This window comes from Pelecanus crispus, chromosome 6 (genome assembly GCF_030463565.1).
Source record: "Pelecanus crispus isolate bPelCri1 chromosome 6, bPelCri1.pri, whole genome shotgun sequence".
NCBI classification, from domain to species: domain Eukaryota; kingdom Metazoa; phylum Chordata; class Aves; order Pelecaniformes; family Pelecanidae; genus Pelecanus; species Pelecanus crispus.
The window spans coordinates 69,511,272-69,528,810 of NC_134648.1; the positions used below are offsets into that span (position 1 = coordinate 69,511,272).

At 40.2% G+C, this 17,539-nt stretch overlaps 1 protein-coding gene across 1 annotated transcript in view; it reads left to right on the forward strand.

Annotated features, from left to right (window-relative positions):
* Nucleotides 1–8,062, forward strand: part of EXOC5 (exocyst complex component 5) — a 30,129-nt gene extending 22,067 nt beyond the window's left edge. Inside the window, exons 14-18 of the mRNA XM_075711848.1 lie at nucleotides 317–437; nucleotides 1,143–1,229; nucleotides 3,962–4,070; nucleotides 5,126–5,341; nucleotides 5,799–8,062. Of these exons, the coding sequence (XP_075567963.1) occupies nucleotides 317–437; nucleotides 1,143–1,229; nucleotides 3,962–4,070; nucleotides 5,126–5,341; nucleotides 5,799–5,987 (722 nt within the window). The 3' untranslated portion in view covers nucleotides 5,988–8,062. The remainder of the gene's footprint in view (nucleotides 1–316; nucleotides 438–1,142; nucleotides 1,230–3,961; nucleotides 4,071–5,125; nucleotides 5,342–5,798) is intronic.
* The last annotated feature ends 9,477 nt before the right edge of the window (nucleotides 8,063–17,539 follow it).

Consider the following 17,539-nt stretch of genomic DNA (forward strand, 5'->3'; position numbering starts at 1 on the left):
TTAAAGAAGTTAAAATCTTGACAGTGAGAACCTACCTTTCTACATGAAAGCAAAAAACTCATGTTCTGAAGAAATATTTAAATTGGGTGTTTCATTTTGCTTTTAGAAATTTTAAAAGCAAGATATTTCTATGCTTATGGTTATTACCTGATACAGCTATGAGAAGTATTCTATATATGGCACCATGGTAAATTTTTGAAACTCTAAGCCTATGATTTAAGCATTCATGGAAAAATTCTGCATATTTAAAAAGTCATCATGCTAATTATAAGAACTGTGTATCATTACAGTCCTAATGAAACCTTCTTTGCTTTAGGCATTCCCTCTTCTGATTCAAAGAATGCAAATCTTTATTTCTTGGATGTTGTCCACCAGGCCAATACTATTTTCCATTTATTTGACAAGCAGTTCAATGATCATCTGATGCCATTGATCAGGTACCTTATTTTGGTTAACATTTCCTTTGTTGAATGGTCATTTTTGGTGAGGAAAGCAATTTTTTCATTCTTTATCTCTGTTAAGAGGAGTTGATTGTTGGAGTGGTTCAGCTAGGTGTTGTGGGAAGATAAAATGCTGTAATGAGAGGGGGAAGAAGAGGAGGTAAAATGGATGCCTTGGAGAACTAATGGGAGAGAGGGAGTTCCAAGAGTATTGATAGGAAGGAGACAAAAGTTGCTCCTTAGAGACCCCACTGCTGCATTACAGGCCAGGACTACAGGGGGTTGGTGCCTGCAACTGAGGTCGAGCTGGCAATATCAGGGCTGCTGAGATTCCGGGGGTGCCTCACAGGCTCTGCAGAGGGAGCAGCTGGCCATGCCTTGGGAGCCGCATGTGAACTACACGAAAGCTGCATGTTGTTGGGAGGCACGGGTTGCATACACTCGAGGCAGAGCGCGCCGGTGTGCTGTGAGTTAGTGCGCACAATAAAGCTGGGTTTGCTCGCTCGCCTGCCAGGGGCTGGCAGCAGCTGAGAGGCACTGCTCAGCAGGCGCAATACTGCCTAAAGTGTATGAGAGTGCTGCCCGTCAGCACTCAGCAAATCCTGCTCAGGGTCAGATTTGTTTTCATATTTTCATATATTCAGACAAATTTGTTTTCATATTTTAACGCTGTCACACACCCAACCCTTTATACTGTTGCAGTTCTTCTCCTAAATTATCTGAATGCCTTCAGAAGAAAAAGGATATCATAGAACAAATGGAAGTGAAGCTGGATATGGGCATTGATAGGCAAGTAGAGATTTAAACTTTCTGTTAAGCATTACTTCTTGTGAAACTCCTTTGTGATGTATGTTAGCCTTCCTTTTAAGGGTGAGTTTTTTCTGAACACAAAATTGATTTTATTTTTAAGAATTTTTTTAAAATCCATAAGTATGCATTGTTGTGCATAGGAAATTTAGATTTTGTTCGTTTAGAGGGTCATGTTTTCCATGGCAGATTTCTGACCCATAAATACTTCTGTAAGGACATTAAAGGATTTTGGTTATGTTGCGAGAGTGCCGTAATTCAGTTTTACCTTACTGTCTTAAACTACTTTTTTCTACTTTAGAGGAGGGAGGAATGATGATTGAAATAGGTTAAAGACTTGCAGGATTTCCATTAGGAGCAAAGTTTGACAAAAATAGGTTAGATGATTTGCTTGAATCTGTGCAGTGCTATGGATTAGACCTAGTCATAGAAGTCTGTAGACCTGGAATAATTTTGATTCTGACATTGACTTGCTTTGAGGTTGCAAGTGACTCATTTAATCTTTTTTTTTTTTTTTACATTTTTCCAAATAAAAATGAGGGGATAGCTATAAAAATTGTAAATTAAAATCATAGCTGGTTTGCAGCAGAGGAAAATAAACTAACAAGCTTAATATTAGGAAATGGAGCTGTTGTGTGATGCCCTACTTTATTCTGGGAAGCATGTAGTGTTCCCATATTTCAAGGTGGCATTAGTCAATCTAGAACATGTTACCTGAGCTTTTTGTGCCTGTTTTCTCTCTGCAGAAACGGAAATAAGCCACCCTGTAGGTAACGAGAGCTACTCTGGAAATTATTATTGAGGTTTTTGTAAGGATCATGCCATTACTGGAGAGGGATGAGAACAGCACTGTACAGGAAAAACAGGCATTGCATTTGTGTCCTAATGGGTACTTCTTGCAGAGGGATAAGGAAGGGACTTAATGCATTATTTGTACCTGTGTGTTCTGCAGGTGCAAAAAGAAAGGCAGAGATAGAGGATGTGTAAGTGGCAATTGAGATTTTAGCTGCTCCTGCTGGAAGTGACCTTAGAGGTTTAAACACAAAGTTTGAAATACTTGAACCATTGAGGCCGTAAACTTAGATCTAGACAGACACGTCAGTCATCAGCACTAGAATAGTTTGTAACTGTTTGTGTGAAATGATTAATCTCTTAAAAGTGAAAGTAGGACTTAGGAGAACAAGGCCCTGTTGGAAAACGGTATGTTCAAAGGTTTGTGGATGGAGACTTCAAAAACATTTGTGCTCTGGCACATATAAAAGAGAGATTAGTTTTGAGATGAATGTTACATGTAAAATGTGTTTGTGTGCCTGCTTACGTGCTGCTTTGTGGTGCCACTGATGCTGTTGAGAATTGGTTGTCTTGCTTAAAGGAATGATTGAGTTTAAAAATAACAGCAAATTTCTAAACGCTGGTGGTTTCAACATAATCCAATCTGAAAAAGTCCAATAACAGCTTCTTGAGTGACATTCATAGCAATTGTCTACCTCTGTAAAAGTGATTTATTAGCCAAACAAAATTAGTTCAACTGGTTTTCTTTCAGTTTGTATTCTGTGTAAACACAGCCTTCTGGGAGTGTTTGTTGAAAATGGAAATTGAGGAGAATGCAGGATATAATTTCTTTAAATTTCTATTGGTATGTGGATTGTTGAATGAAGTATGCTTGAAATGCAAGTCTGAGCTCTGTGCATAGAAAAGAAGTTTTTTCCCTCTTTGGATACATATATTCTTCTCCCTTTCACCCCAACTTGCATCCTTCAAGGCCTGTAATGGCCCTGACTGTGTTTTCTATGGGGAGAGTGGAGGGGTGAGGGGGGGGTGAAGAAAAGGGGAGGGGGTGCAAGGAGAGAAAGAGGGAGGGAGGTTCCTGGCAAAGGTAGGCACCGAGAGGTACGCAGCCTCTCTTGGCTGCTTTGCTGTTTGACCTTTGGGTTGGGCCTCAAGTATACCAGGGCCTTGACCTTAGATAATGGTCTGAAAAGATAAATTCTGTGAGAGGGAAGTTAATGGCACTGTAAAACTCAATTACATTTCTGAGAACAAGAGAAATACCAAGCTCTGGCAAAGGAAGAGGTCCCTCCCTTCCCTTCTTCTCCCCCCCCCCCCCATTTTCCAAGTGTTTTCTGATGCTTGCTTCCAAGTAATACACAATGTGATCTAATTCTGCTAAACTCTGGAATGCTTCCTTCGGCTTTCTGATTCCCTCTGCATTGAAGAATGCTATCCAGTTTCTCTGAAGAGCTGGATTTGAATGGATTACCTTACAATTAATGTGTCCACTTTAAAATGAGCTGGCCAGCATGCTGTGTGCTTTGCTCCAAGACACTGAACTTGGACGAAAGAGTTTTTAGGGTTGTTGGGGTATTTGTGGCTGATTCTTCTTTTCTAACTGCTTACGTAAAGTCAAGCGTATCTTCTCTATAGAATTGCATTGCAGCTTCAGAAGAGGGGATATGTGTGTGTGCATGTCTGTTAAATGAAGTATTTCCTTTGACATGTCCTAGTGCTGCTTACTTCTTGTAATAAATGTTTGCTTTTAGTGTATCTTCTGTAGGTTACCCAGATGTTAGTAGTGGGTTTTTCCCCTCATTACTTTATGCTGCTTACTTTTGTATAGAATCGTATTAGTAAATATAAAAAAAAATAGTAAATATAACAGTCAAGGCAATGAAAATGTTCCCTTCAAAACCCAATCTGTATTTGTAACTTTAAAGGACACTGAATTGTATGATTGGACAGATGAAGCACATCTTGGCTGCAGAGCAAAAGAAGACAGATTTTAAACCAGAAGATGAAAACAATGTTTTGATTCAATATACTAATGTAAGTAAACTAAGTCCCAGCTCATCAGTATAGCTTCAAATGCTCATGAGTGTTATCAGGTACAAGATGATCCTTACCAAACATGCATTAGACAATATGTGCATTTGATTAATTTACTTAGCTATTCAATTTTGCACTAAGCACCTCCAAACTCTGTTGTGGACTATTTTCTCAAGCTGAAAAGGAACATCAGCAGTTTTGTATCTAGTGTCAGACACAAATCAGTAGGTGCTGGACAAACTGTCACATTCTTTGCCCTCCCAAGAGGCCCAGATCTGGAACAATGTTTTTAGCTGATAATTAGCTTTAAGCTATCAGTTTCAGAAAATCAATTATCAGGTACTCTCTAATTGCTGGGCGCTTTTTTCTCTTAGAATGGCAGGAGCATGACAAAGCATCATGGGTATGGCACGAACATTTTTTGCTGCAGAACCTTGTCTCTACCACCGAATCTGTCTGAGTGCCAGCCTACAGGCTGCTGAGATGCTGTAGTGCTGGATTACATTAGGCTCTCGTTAGGGAACGATGCAGAGAACAAACTACAGTCAGTGGGAAGAAGCAAGCGCATTGCCTGAATACCTGCAGCCAGGTGGGAATGGGAGAAGTGGAGCAGTAGGACGTAGAGTCTGGTACTATGTGGGAAGGGTGAAGATGCCTGCATGGCTATGAATTTGGGTTTATAATTGCAGCTGACAAGAGGTTTTTAATCACTTCCCTCTCCCCCCCACCCCTTGGTTGATCATTGTTTGAACTAAAAGCCCAAATTAAACTGTTCTGTTCTGAACTGATATGAACTATAACTGAAATGAATATTGTCTTACATCCATCTTTCTATTTGCGTTTTTGCATCTTTGTGGCAAATAAAAAAAATCTGTTGGAAAATTGTTAGTTGGAAAATTACTCATTTCAATGGTGTGTTGTAGGAATTTTAATGACTTAGTGACTGATATTCAGCTTATGATGTGGAAGCCACTTTGAGAAGAACAGATTTCTAGAAAGTAAGTTACCTAATTCTTGTTGGTTTGTTTTGTTTTGTTTTTTTTTTTTTAATTTAGGCTTGTGTTAAAGTCTGTGGCTATGTTAGAAAGCAGGTGGAAAAGATTAGAAATTCTATGGATGGTAAGAATGTGGACACAGTTTTGATGGAGCTTGGAGTTCGTTTTCATCGACTTATCTATGAACACCTACAGCAATATTCCTACAGTTGCATGGGAGGCATGTTAGCTATTTGTGACGTGGCTGAATACAGGAAGTGTGCCAAGGACTTCAAGGTAAGCATGTACAGGTTGGTGACATAAGCCATCTTGAAATTAGTAGCATGACTCTATTTTTAATCAGATGTTTTTTCTTGATAAAAATTGTTTCTATTTGAACGTCCCCATTTTGTATACTGATGTTACGTATTCTGTTATTGTACCGGCAGTTCTTTATCATATCCTAAAGAGCAGTTTCCCGATGCCATTTTATTGTTTGCAGGCTATGTGTGTATATTGAAGAAGTACTGAGTTTGCATTATTATGTGTTCTATGTATAACCTTGCATGTGTGCCTGTCTCCCTATGGATGTATATGTGTGTCTGTATATATTTATGCACACATGAGGAGAGAATGATGGATGTAAATCCTCTGTAGAGAGGAATTATTTTGAGAATCTAGGTGGACATTGTGTCAGAAGAGTTGAAGCAACTCTAACTCTTAATATCTTTCTCTGTTTTTCTCTTAACCACAGATTGCGCTGGTGTTACAACTCTTTGATACCTTGCATGCACTTTGCAATCTTCTGGTTGTGGCCCCAGATAATTTAAAGCAAGTTTGCTCAGGAGAACAACTTGCTAATCTGGACAAGAACATCCTTCACTCCTTTGTTCAGCTGCGTGTTGATTATAGGTCTGCTCGTCTTGCTCGTCACTTCAGCTGAGAGCATGGAAAGAAATGTTGTACCTTTGGGCAGGCCTCAGTTGTTAGAAAGCACAGGGAATGATTTCTTACCAAACCATGGTTGTAACTTTCGTGGGATAATGACTGTTCAGAATAAAGCAGCAGCCATATTTAAACATGACTATGTAGAAGGCGAGCAGGTAAAAATCTGAATGGTATTTCATGTAAGCTAAAGTTCTCCCAGTGAAGAATTTTGCAAATTACTTGCTATTGACTTTTTTTTTTAATTGGAAACATGTCAGTGTAAGAAAGCAAGTGGTGCATTGAAAGTATTTTAGTCTTCAATATTGAATTATCAGATACCATTTGTTAGACTTGAACTACAGAGCATAGCGTAGGTAATGGATTACATAGAATAGACCAGTGTAAAAACATTCTTCATCAATTTTAATGACTTAGACTTCAGCACAGCTAATCATAATCAAATTATCTTTGATTGGTGTTTCTAAGTAATTTCTTTCATTTAAAACGTTATCCTGCTCAATGTAATTTCTTGCTCTAATTAATTAGCTTGGAATTTCTTTGAGATGTAGGAGTAAAAGCAACACTATCCCAGAAAGATGTAATTTATTCATTGTGTAGCATTCTAAGCAGAACTGGAGTGGTGAAAATTTTGGGGTTTTTTTTTCGGTTCTTTGGCTTTGGGGTTTTTTTGTACCTAATAGTAAAGACCCCACCGGAACATATTGGCATTGTATGATCTGACATTATTGTTTCTGTTTGATACTGGCACACTGAATTTTATATATGCTCCTAAAGTAAATGCAGCTGCCTTGCCTAAGGCATTCTTATTACAAGGTGAAGGTGCCTATTGTTGGGTTAATATAAGAGAACTTTCTCCTGTCTCTTGTTTTGTATATAAATAAATACAAATTATAATGAAGTGAAAGGATAAAACGTAGCCCAGTTTTTCATATGTGGGAGGAGTGGAACACCAGCTGTAGCAGAAACAGAGAGTTGAAAATCCCTGTGCTGAAGAGAATTGATCCTCAGTGCCTGAGCAATATAAAATATTGAAGTGTGTAAAAGCTTCTCTTCCACCTATCATAATTTTAATATTGGAGACAGGCTACTTCTGTGTCCATTATGCTCCAGTGTTTATTTAAGGTGCTTCTGAGGTGGACCTATAGTGTGAATATAGTGAATTGAAGCAACAGTGATGTTTGAAACATCTGGGGTAGCTTTTCCACAAGCAGCTGAAAACTGTTGTAAATAGACCTTTATTCAGAGGGAGTTCTTGTGGAAAACAGGTTGGAACTGCTGTGGTTTGTGTCTTCAACCTGACTTAAATCATCCCTGAACAAATCATCTGTAACATTTTATTTCTACTGCGGGCTCAGCGTATGTTATGGAAACTTCTTTCTCTCCCATCTTCAGAGCAGCATTTCTATAAATTTACTTTAAGGGTCGGTCAAATGAAATTATTTTCCTCTTTTGTTAATGAATTCCCAGGTGTAGTCAATATTGACAGACTTGTGTAGAACTTCTCTTGGTTAGTTGAAGTTCTTCTGCTTCATTTTATATTTAGTGGAGCGTTATATCAGTAAACAAGGGAACGGATGCCAGACTGTCTCAAAGTATTCAGGGAGACTGGCTGCTTTGTTGAGCTGCATAGCTCTGTTCCTTGGCCATGGCAAAGCCACAAAGAATTTTGGCCACTGGAGGAGGCACATGCTTGTACTGCTGCCATTTTTTTTCAAAAGCTCTGATGTGAATTCAGATGATACCTCTGTTACCTCTGTAACTGAAAGCCAACAATTTTAAGGCTGTGGTTTTATTTACCAATACAGAATCTTTCTACAAAAAAAGTGTCAATTTGTAAACACTTCAGAACAGTGAACATCATCTTAAGATTGCCGATCACAGAAGTGCTTCAGAATTTGTGGTATGATTGTTTGAATTATTTTAAGGTTGTATGAAATGTATTTACCATATTTCTTGCTTTATTAGCTGTGTTTTCCATGCATATGCTCAGTGCAATATTTTTCATTATGCCTGTTAACAGGAGGCAGCAAAAAGTAGGTGAATACTTAAACTTAGTTATGTAAACTCTTCCTCAATAAAAAGAATTCCTTCCAGACACTTTTTTCATTTCATTTCATGTTCTTCAAATATCTTTATACTCAATTGTATAAGCCCTTCTATTTAAAAAAAAAAAAAAAAAAAAGGAAAAAGAATAAAAGTAATTTTACTGACCAAATTTATCACTGGTGTGAGCTTTCCCTTTCCCCTTCCTTTAAAACGCCTCCCCATGCACACACTGAAAGAGTTTCTATTTCTAGAGAAGACTGCATTGTCAGTAAGTTTACTTTATAGTACAAGTTGGATTGTGATGGGGCGGGGAACTATAATTTTTCACACACTTTTAAGTTTAGAGCTCTTATAGCATGTAATTTGAGAAAATATTTCCAGTGGCTTCTGAATACAATAAAGTACTACCCAAAATACAAATATGCCTTTTAATGTTCATGTAATGAGTTAAAGTATTGCCTTTCTAATGTTTGCTCCTAGGACACAGGCATTTAACAGGCTGGCAGCCAAATGAATGCTTGAGAGGAGGTGTGTATATGTGTGTGTAATTATGTTGTCTACAATTGGTGAAAATGCCTTTGCAGTAAACTGTTGTAGGCTGGAAAATCAGCTGTGTTTTTACAAGTCCTATAATTTATTAACATGATTTGGTATTGTATTCTGTTTGCGTATGCACAGAGGGCGGGAAGGAGTTGGTGTTCTGTAAGAATACTTCTCAACACAAATAAAAATATAAAAAAAGGGAAAATGGAAGTGCTTGGAAAAATAAGATCTAGCGATTTAGAAATAGAGGGTAAGAAGTGAAGAAGAGGTGAACTAAAAGGATATGGAGAACAAGCGGTTTTAAATGAAGTAGCATAGCACATGGAAGGAGGAGGTTAAAATGGGATTAATAGAAACCTGACATACGCATCAACCTAGGAGAATAAGCAGGATTGGAATTAAAATCTCCTCACAGCTATGTCCCACCCTGAAATGAAGTGAGCCTCCAGAGGAAGGGGACTGGCTAAAATATTGCGTGGAGCTCTTTGTTCATCTTGAAACTCTTGGATCCAACAGGAAGAGGCCATCCATACATGAGTGTAAATCTGCTCTGAAGGACAGGTAGCGATGCTGTGAATGTGAGCTCCGCTTATTTCCACTGTGAGGAGTAGAAATGCATCAGCGATACGCAGCCTGTTTGGAGGGAAGGAGAATTTGCCAGAGCTGAGCTTATGTTTTTGGTTTTTTTTTCTTTGAAGACTACAGTGATCTGGAGAATGGTAAGTGACACTTGAGAATGGCATGGTATTGAGAGGTGGCAGGTCAGTTTGTCTTGCAATCGATAAGAGAACTTGGGTTGGGTTTTGTTTTCTTTTTTCCCTCTCAGCTTTCACAGAGTCATTTTAAATCACTGGTTGCTTCAGTGTTTAACTGCCACAGATAACTCACAATTTCAGTTGCCAAAGGAGCAATGCTCTGCCATCTAAGTGGTGCTGGGGTGTTGTGATTGAGTGTTGTCTGAACTGATTTCTCCATTTCTGTAGGAAATGTTGCAAATACGGGGCAAAAATACTGCATCTTAGAAAGTGCCCTGAAGAGCGAGAGGCCTGTTGGGTTCCGTCACAGGTCCAGTCCATGATATACCTGTTCTTCAGAAGCTTGTAGTTCCAGGTTTCTCAAGCCAATATGTGCATGGCAGTAAACCTAACGTACTCAGTTTTGGATGTCATGGCATATTCCAAAACAGGGGGGTGTTCTTTGGATTAAGTTTTCATGGCAATAACTTAATTTGGATTAGCACTTGAGTTGAACCAGTCATGGATAGGGAAACCAGGCTGAGGTGATGGTTTTTCCTATACAAAGGAAGCAGATACCTAAATAATTGCTTGTCTAATTTTAGATGCAGGTAGCAGCTCTTCTCCTTTGCACTTCTGGTCCCAGGAGCAGTAGGGAGGATAAGCCAGCACCAAAAGCTACTCTTCTAGAGGACAACTGAAAGGTAGGAGCACCTTTCCTGTCCTTGTGTTCTGCTGGATATTGGCTTCAAGGCATTATCCACATCACCACCTCTGTGCTACTTGTAAGTGGAGATAGATTTGTGTTTGCGATCTGCATTGGAGTATTTTGTTTGTTTCTTCTTTCCTGGTGTTTCTACACCTGTTTTAAGGAGGGGAGGGAGCCAGATCTCCCGCCCAGTCATGTTCACTGCTTTGCTTGTCTTTTTCTTTTCCCTCCATCCTAATTTCTTTTGGTGGTAGGAGATTTCTATACCATGTCTTCTGCTTATCTTAGAGTGAGGAAGCAGCTGTGTTTGCCTGTCGTCTTTTCTCTTGCATGGGGCACTGCTTACTCTGTGTCAATACAGCCCTTAGTGTATGTGGAAGCCTTGGTTTCTACTTTTCTCTATTAGCTTTACGTCCCTATGCCCTGTTTTCCTTTCCAGATCTCAGGATTGCACTATCCCTTCCCATCTCTTACCACACTACGAGAGAGATAGAGAAGCCTTTAATTTTGCAGCGTGGCTTCTAGGAGACCTTTACATATTACCTGGTGGTTCTTCATCCACATGAAGCCTGATAGGAGGAGGAGTTTAGCTCCCTTCCCCTTTATTCCTCTACCTTCCCCATATTCTCTCATCTCTGCAGGTCTCTGTTACTACGTGCTTTCTCCTGAGCTGGCTTACGGTGCATTATATTGAAACTTTATGTAAAGGACCAGCCATGGGAGGAAGAGTGTCAGGTATCTCAGCTTCAGCTGAGTAATGTAATGTGCCAGGAAAGCAATGTGAAATTTAAAGTTGAGCCATCTCTGAATAGTATCTTTGAGAACAGCTTAATAAACCAAAATGAATTGTTTTGATACTTGAGGGTCAAGATACTTTGAAATGTTATTTGTAATTTGTTTATTTATAATTTAATTTCATCCTGATTTGGCATGAAAATAAATCTGAGACTTCCTTATAGTGGTCCCGAATCATAGAATCGTTTAGGTTGGAAAAGACCTTTAAGATCATCCAGTCCAACCATGAACCTAACTTTACTAAGTCCACCACTAAACCAGTTAAGAGTAGAGTAGCAAATCCTGCTCATCTGCACTGCTGTTTCCCCTGTGAAGCGAGGAGACCTTGGAGCAGAGGCCGCAATGCTGGCCGAGCCGCAGGCTGCGGCAGTTCCCGCCTTGGGCACGCTAAAGCCCGCGCTGGTCCCGGCCGAGCGGCTCGCATCGCCCGTGCTGCCAGGGGTCCGCACGCATGCTCTCTGCCCACCCTTGCCCTCCCCTGGTTGCGTAGCCTCAGCATAGAGCAGCGTGAGGCTTTTGTGTCACCTTTGTGCTACAGAAGAGATATTTGCTTGTCCTGCGTAGGCTGCCCAAAAGGGTCCAGTAGCTCCGAGCTACAGTTTGGCATCCTTGGAGTTCGGAATTGTTCCACCCCAGTAATGTAATTTTGGAGTACAGCCTGTGTGACTGTCTCATGAGATGCTTAGCTATAAGTGCCGGCTTGTTCAGTTGATCTAATATACAACATTATAAGAAAGTTGATATTTCCCAATTTTACTTCTTGAAGTGTTAAAGCTTCTCTGTCTTCTTTCACTGAAAACTGAAATTGTCTGTAAGGCTGCTGGAGCCAGAGCGCGAGAAACAAACTCTATGTTGGGAGACAGGCACCACGGCAGCAGTGGCTGCTGAAAACGGCCTCACGCTGTGTTTTGTTGTTCTCAAACCTGGATTTAGCAAGGATAGAAGAGAGAACAGGCTAAGAGATGTTGGTCCTTTTCATTCCTCCCCTTTGTGTGCACAATGGGGCTCTGTAAGGTTTTTGGGGCTGTTTCTGCTCCCCACCCCTTTGTCAACCGGCTGTTAGCACCACAGTCTTCCCTTGCAATTTATTCACCTTAACCCCACCTCATCTGTTCTCAGGGCTGCCCTTGCCCTTCTGAGCCCTGTCCCAGCTTCACTTCTAGCCAAGGGTATATCCTGGCACATGCAGGCAAACCCGAGCCCTTGCAGTGTCTTGGCTGTATGTCTGCTTTTCCCGTTCTGATCATCAGTCCATTGGAGCTGCTGTTCTGTCAAGTGTCCAGCCTCATCAAGGCCACTTCTTTGCTTGAAAAGAAAGGTGAGACTGTGGAGAGATGTCCCCAGAATCGATTCATAGGTAGATAAACTGCACGGTATCGGGGTGAATGACTCCTGCTGAAAGACATCATTAAGGTTCACCTCAGTTGATGCGGCCAGTTGAAGATGGTCATTCTGAACTCTACACTGTTCTGACGCATGGTATTTGAGTGTTGTAGAGAAGCCAGCTAATATGAGCTTGTGTTTGAAACATTTTTATAACATTTATTTTACTGTAAACAATTCATTAAAATGACTTGCTAAGTCTTAGACAAGTGGATTTTTGAAGGTTGCTCATTTTACTTATCCACCCAAAGTCAATTTGAGTATGAATATATAACATTTTACTCATAATAGCAAACAACTTCAGAGAAGAGACATTTATTCTGGAGACAGAGATTCAAACTAGACAGCAATGATGCATTACAAATATATAATTATTTGCACTAATATTTGAGCAGGTGGAATGGATTAGTACATGGTCAACATTGCACTGCTGATAACATGTATTTTTCTATATTAATATGTACTGTGCAACATGTATTAAAATTGTCAATAATTCATTTTAACAGAGATAGCAATATTTATATTGCTGTGTTCTACAGACAGCAGAGTGAATTGTTAAAATGTGCAAAGCTGGGCTAGATTTAACTTAACTTTGTTTCCCAGTGTGTGTGGTTTTAATTTCTCATTTAACAAACAAACAAAACCCCACAACATCACCCTTCAACTTAGAAAGATTTTTTTATCTTCTGTGGAATTTCTGCTCCAAATCACTTTCACTCCTGCTCTCCCTAGCCTGTTAAGAAACATCTTGAAATGAGACCTCTAACACCCCAGCCCAGCCCCTTGTTTTAATACTGGGATATGGCCTCGGTTTAGGTACTTAATAGGTGGATTCCCTCTGGGGATTTTCCTGAATTAACTGAAGATCACTGTTACTTTTTTTTATTTTAAAGACCTATTTTGTTTTCTGCAATGTTGGTTGTTGTTTTTCCCTCTTCATGCATTTTTCTGGAAGTCCCTGAGGGTAAGGTTAGTCTTTTTAACTAGTGAATGTATCTTCTTTTATAAAGGGAGGAGCAAGAGGAGAGACTCCTCTCTGGTCCTTGTTGTCACTGGAAAATCCCATGTTAAGCAGAAAGTGCAACACGGGGTGAGCCACTAAGTTTTAGAGGGATATCTTGAATCATGTTGTCGGCAAGTGTTTCTTGACGGTTGTTTTGTTCTGAGATGCAGATATGGGATTGTATTCAGGGAAAAACTGATTTTGTTGCTTTTCCCTCCCAGGGATGCCTGTCTGCAGGCAGGCAGCCGAGTTGCAAGCAACAGCAGAGTTCAAAGCAGGCAGAATCCATGCATCCATCTGAAGACTTTAAAATTAATTCCCTGTCCAAGCTGGAACTTGTGTCTACAAGTTCAACTGGACTAGTGAATCTCCGTTTTTGTGTCTTGTTTTAGTACATGCTGATATATATTAATCTCAGAAGTGGTTGGGGGAATGGATTTCTCCTTCCTCATCTAGGTAACTTGTTTATTCTGAAATAGGATATTACATCTGAAAAGCTTCTTTAAAAGTATAATGTCATCCTTCTGTGGTGTCTGAGCATCTGCCATAAATGCCTACATGAACTGAGCCCCGGTTGAGACTAAAGAAAAGAAAGTCTTGCTTAGCTGTTGAGAATCAACTTGCTGGTTTTTAATTTACTTTTTTCTTCCTGCAACAGTGAGAGCCTTAAATAGTAATTTTGAGGCAGGGCTTGAAGTCCAGGTCTTCTGAAGGAGACCAGAAATAGCTGGCTTATGTTTGCTCAACATACAGGGCGCTGTGCCAAATTCACTGCTGGTGTGAGCAGCTGTAACTTTGCCAGCTTCAATGAAAATATGAATTTTTAAAAGTCCATAAGCATGTTAGACACATACCTTTGTCTTTCCACAATTAGTTTTGTTGCTTACATAGCATGAGGCTTTCTGTAGTACATAATCCAATGCCTAAATATAGTAATTCCAATGCACTTGAGATCAATTAGATTTGTACTTTTAAACTCAGTTTTGTCTATAAAGATAATGTTATGTTGCTGAAGGGATTTGGTATTTAAAGTGTCTGAACAAGTCTAAGTGGCTCTTGGGCATTATAATTTTTATTTAGCTGCCTTTAGCCCAATCACTAATCAAATTAAAACCTACCATGACTGGTGTATAACTCAGAGCAGACAGTGGAGCGTGTTTAGCTGATAGCACTTCATTTGTTGGTGAGTGAGGTGCTAAGGTGGTGCTTTTGTTAGCGACAAAGGATGCCTCTTTTCTGAAAATTGGAAAGTAGGTTAAAGTGGCTTTTGAGGGACAAAAAGACCTGTGTCCAAGGTGGTGGTAGTCCCTACAAAGATGGGCAAAGATCCCTTTGAAGTCTTTACACTATGAAGGCACTTTGCTTTAAAGGAAATGACTTTACGTGGTCTTAATAAATAACAATCCTGTAAGAATAATACTGCCAGTTGTGTGTAGGGAGGAGGGGAAGGACATGAGGGAGCTGTCAGTTTCCTTCTAGGAAATTATTCCAGAACATACCCTGAGATCAGACCATCAGAGGGAGAACGCCTAGTGCGGCAGCGATATGATCCAAAACGTAGTTTGTTTCCCATTTAAGACACCACACACGTTCAGAAAACCCAAGCTATTCTTTGTGCAACTCATAATTCTCTCCATGTTGGTGTTTTCAATTCAGGCCCACCGTATGAGGTAACAAACAGGAAGGTGGGCAGTTTTCTGTTTTGTTTCATGTAAAAATGGTACATTTAGAAACATTAGGGCCCTAGCTTAGAAAGAGAAGGCAGAAAATAATGATTCAACGGGAGTGCTTAGTGCTCAACTGTTCAGTCATGTTGCGAGGGCAGAAATCAACAGCAGTATCAGCTAAAGAAGAGAGTTCATCTTGGTTCTTTATTTCCAGGACTGAATAAGGTCCTAATCAGGCTCAGGAAATGTCTACCCTTTACTCTTAGAAGCTTGTAAGAGTCTGTCAACTTGGTTTAAAAAAATGGCATGAGTTATATACTGTGCTGTCAGATACACTCTTACACTTGTCTTGAACTTTGAATTGAAGTGTACTTTCCTTTACTTTTAAGTGCCAGCAAATTGCTTCATGCCATAAAAGACGAAAAGTGGCTCTCATTCTTGAGCGGAACTTGCTCTGTATAAAATAGACATAGAAAGAACTAGATGTGCTAAGAAAGCTAGGGGAGAGTGACATAACATTTTTTAATTTTTTGTTTTAATTTAGTGGGATGTTATTTTTTGGATGTCAAACTGTGTGGATTCCAAGGGGAAAATGGAACGCAGCCAATTCTGTGATGAAACAAGATGGTAGAAGACAACAGAGCTACTCTGCACTCCCATGCAAGACATAACTGGAGCCAAAAAAGGCAAAAGTGGAGCAGTTCTCAGGGCATGGTAACATCATGGGGGACTGATATCACCAAATTCCCATTCTATGAATTTAAATATGTACTGTGCTAGTTGTGTAGGCTCCCTATATCATGGACTAAGAGAGAAGGGAGCTATTCCAAAGTCTGATTCCTCCTGGCATGGAACTAAAGTAGGACAGATGATTTGCTTCCTAGAAGAGTCTCAGTTGCTTCATCAGTTATGAAGGGACACAAGCCACTTGTTTAGACCAGCTAAAATAAAATGCCTAAAGAGTAACAATGCCTCGCCTACTTATAGAGGCCAAGGAAGCCTACTGATACTTGTTATTTTGACCCCTGAAGACTCTGTGTAATGAATTCAACCCTTTCAGCTTGCTTGGCTTGTTGGATTTAATTTTCCCTGGCAAATGGAAGAATCTAGAGCTGATCTTGTTTCATTTGGAAGTCTGGTGGTAGACTAGAGAACAGAGAATTTGAAAGCAGGCAAATACTGCCTTTCAGTGTTTAGTAGTTGCCTTTACAAAGGCTGCACAGTAACTCTGGGTGCTATGGCACAGCGTTGCTTATGGATTTATCTCCAGTGACAGTGCTGTGTGAAGAAGCACATTAGTGTACATGGTGATGCAGGCATGAAAACTGTGCTTCCTAAATTGCTTTGATCTTGGTCTCTTTGGTGATCTCAAAGGCAAGGGATGAGTCTCTTCTGGAGGAGCCATTCTGTTGTGACTGATGAAGAAAACAAGCAAATGGAGGAACAAGAGAAAAGAGGTTAAACTGGACAAAAGGCTTGGACTGAAATCTGAAAAATGCTTCCTTTATTTCTCTTTGCTTTACTCTAAACAAGTCTTTGATTTCTTTAATCTGACACTGGCTAACTTCAAACAAAATGAGTTTTCTTCTAGCTTGGTTCCCTTCTGCTTGGCATCTCTCTCCTTCCACACCTGCTGGTCCTTGGCAGAGAAGAACAGGCCCTCTGATTTTGCTCCCCCTTGGATCGCAGCTCTGCCTGCATGAGTGACAGCTGCTACCTGACTGTTTGGTCGACTGATGATTGTGCATTTGTCTAAGACCGCACAATGAGGTACAATACAAGTTAGACAATCTACAGATGCCATCCATCTGTTCCATCACTGGCTTCTTGTAGAAATGGACTTCCTTCCATTGTCCTCGAAAGTTTCTTTTCTGGATCTCTTCTTCCACGCTGAACACAGTGATCTTTCCTTCATCGGTGGAGTTCTGCAGTGCTGATCCTGGTCTGAGTGGCTTCTCATGCTTTTGGTATTTCAGAGCATCTCTGGCAGTCTGTTGGGGTGCACCTTATGTCTGTCTGCTTCCCGCAGGGCTCTGTTTATGAGCTGCCCTCATATGTCCTGGCTATTTTCACCCTCTTGTTTTCAAGGATCCATCTTCTAGCTAATGCTTGTCAGGTCATAACAGAAATAAAGTCTGCTGTCCTTCCCAGGGGAGCTGAAGAATTAGAGAATTTTTTCCCTGTGCAACAATGAATGATATTTCTAGCCATCATATTTGCCTTTCTCGATGTTATGAACTGTGAACCACAAAACATCTTTTTGTCCCATCAAAGGACCACTTTGGCTTCCTGATCTTTTTTTTTTTTTTTTTAAAAATCAGTTCCCTGAGGTTAGGACTTTGAGAGTCCCTAAAGCTGAAGGCTACAACCAACATCAAGGAGAAATTATTTATCTCCTTCTGAAGAAAATCCTGGGTTTGGCTGGACATCCTCTCAGATGCCCAGTCTCTCCTAGGGTGCTTCCATCTGACCTGCCATTCTCTTTTGACTCTGCCTTGGGCCTACCTTACCTGGAGGCAGTTTTGATCCTCAGCGCTCCCTCCCCTCTCTTCATCCCTCCTCCCAAGCCACCACACACTCTTCAGCCAAGGCATATTTGGCAGGATAGACAGGAACTATTCCAAGAATAGGATCTTTATCAGTCAAGCAGTTTCTTGTCATCTTGTC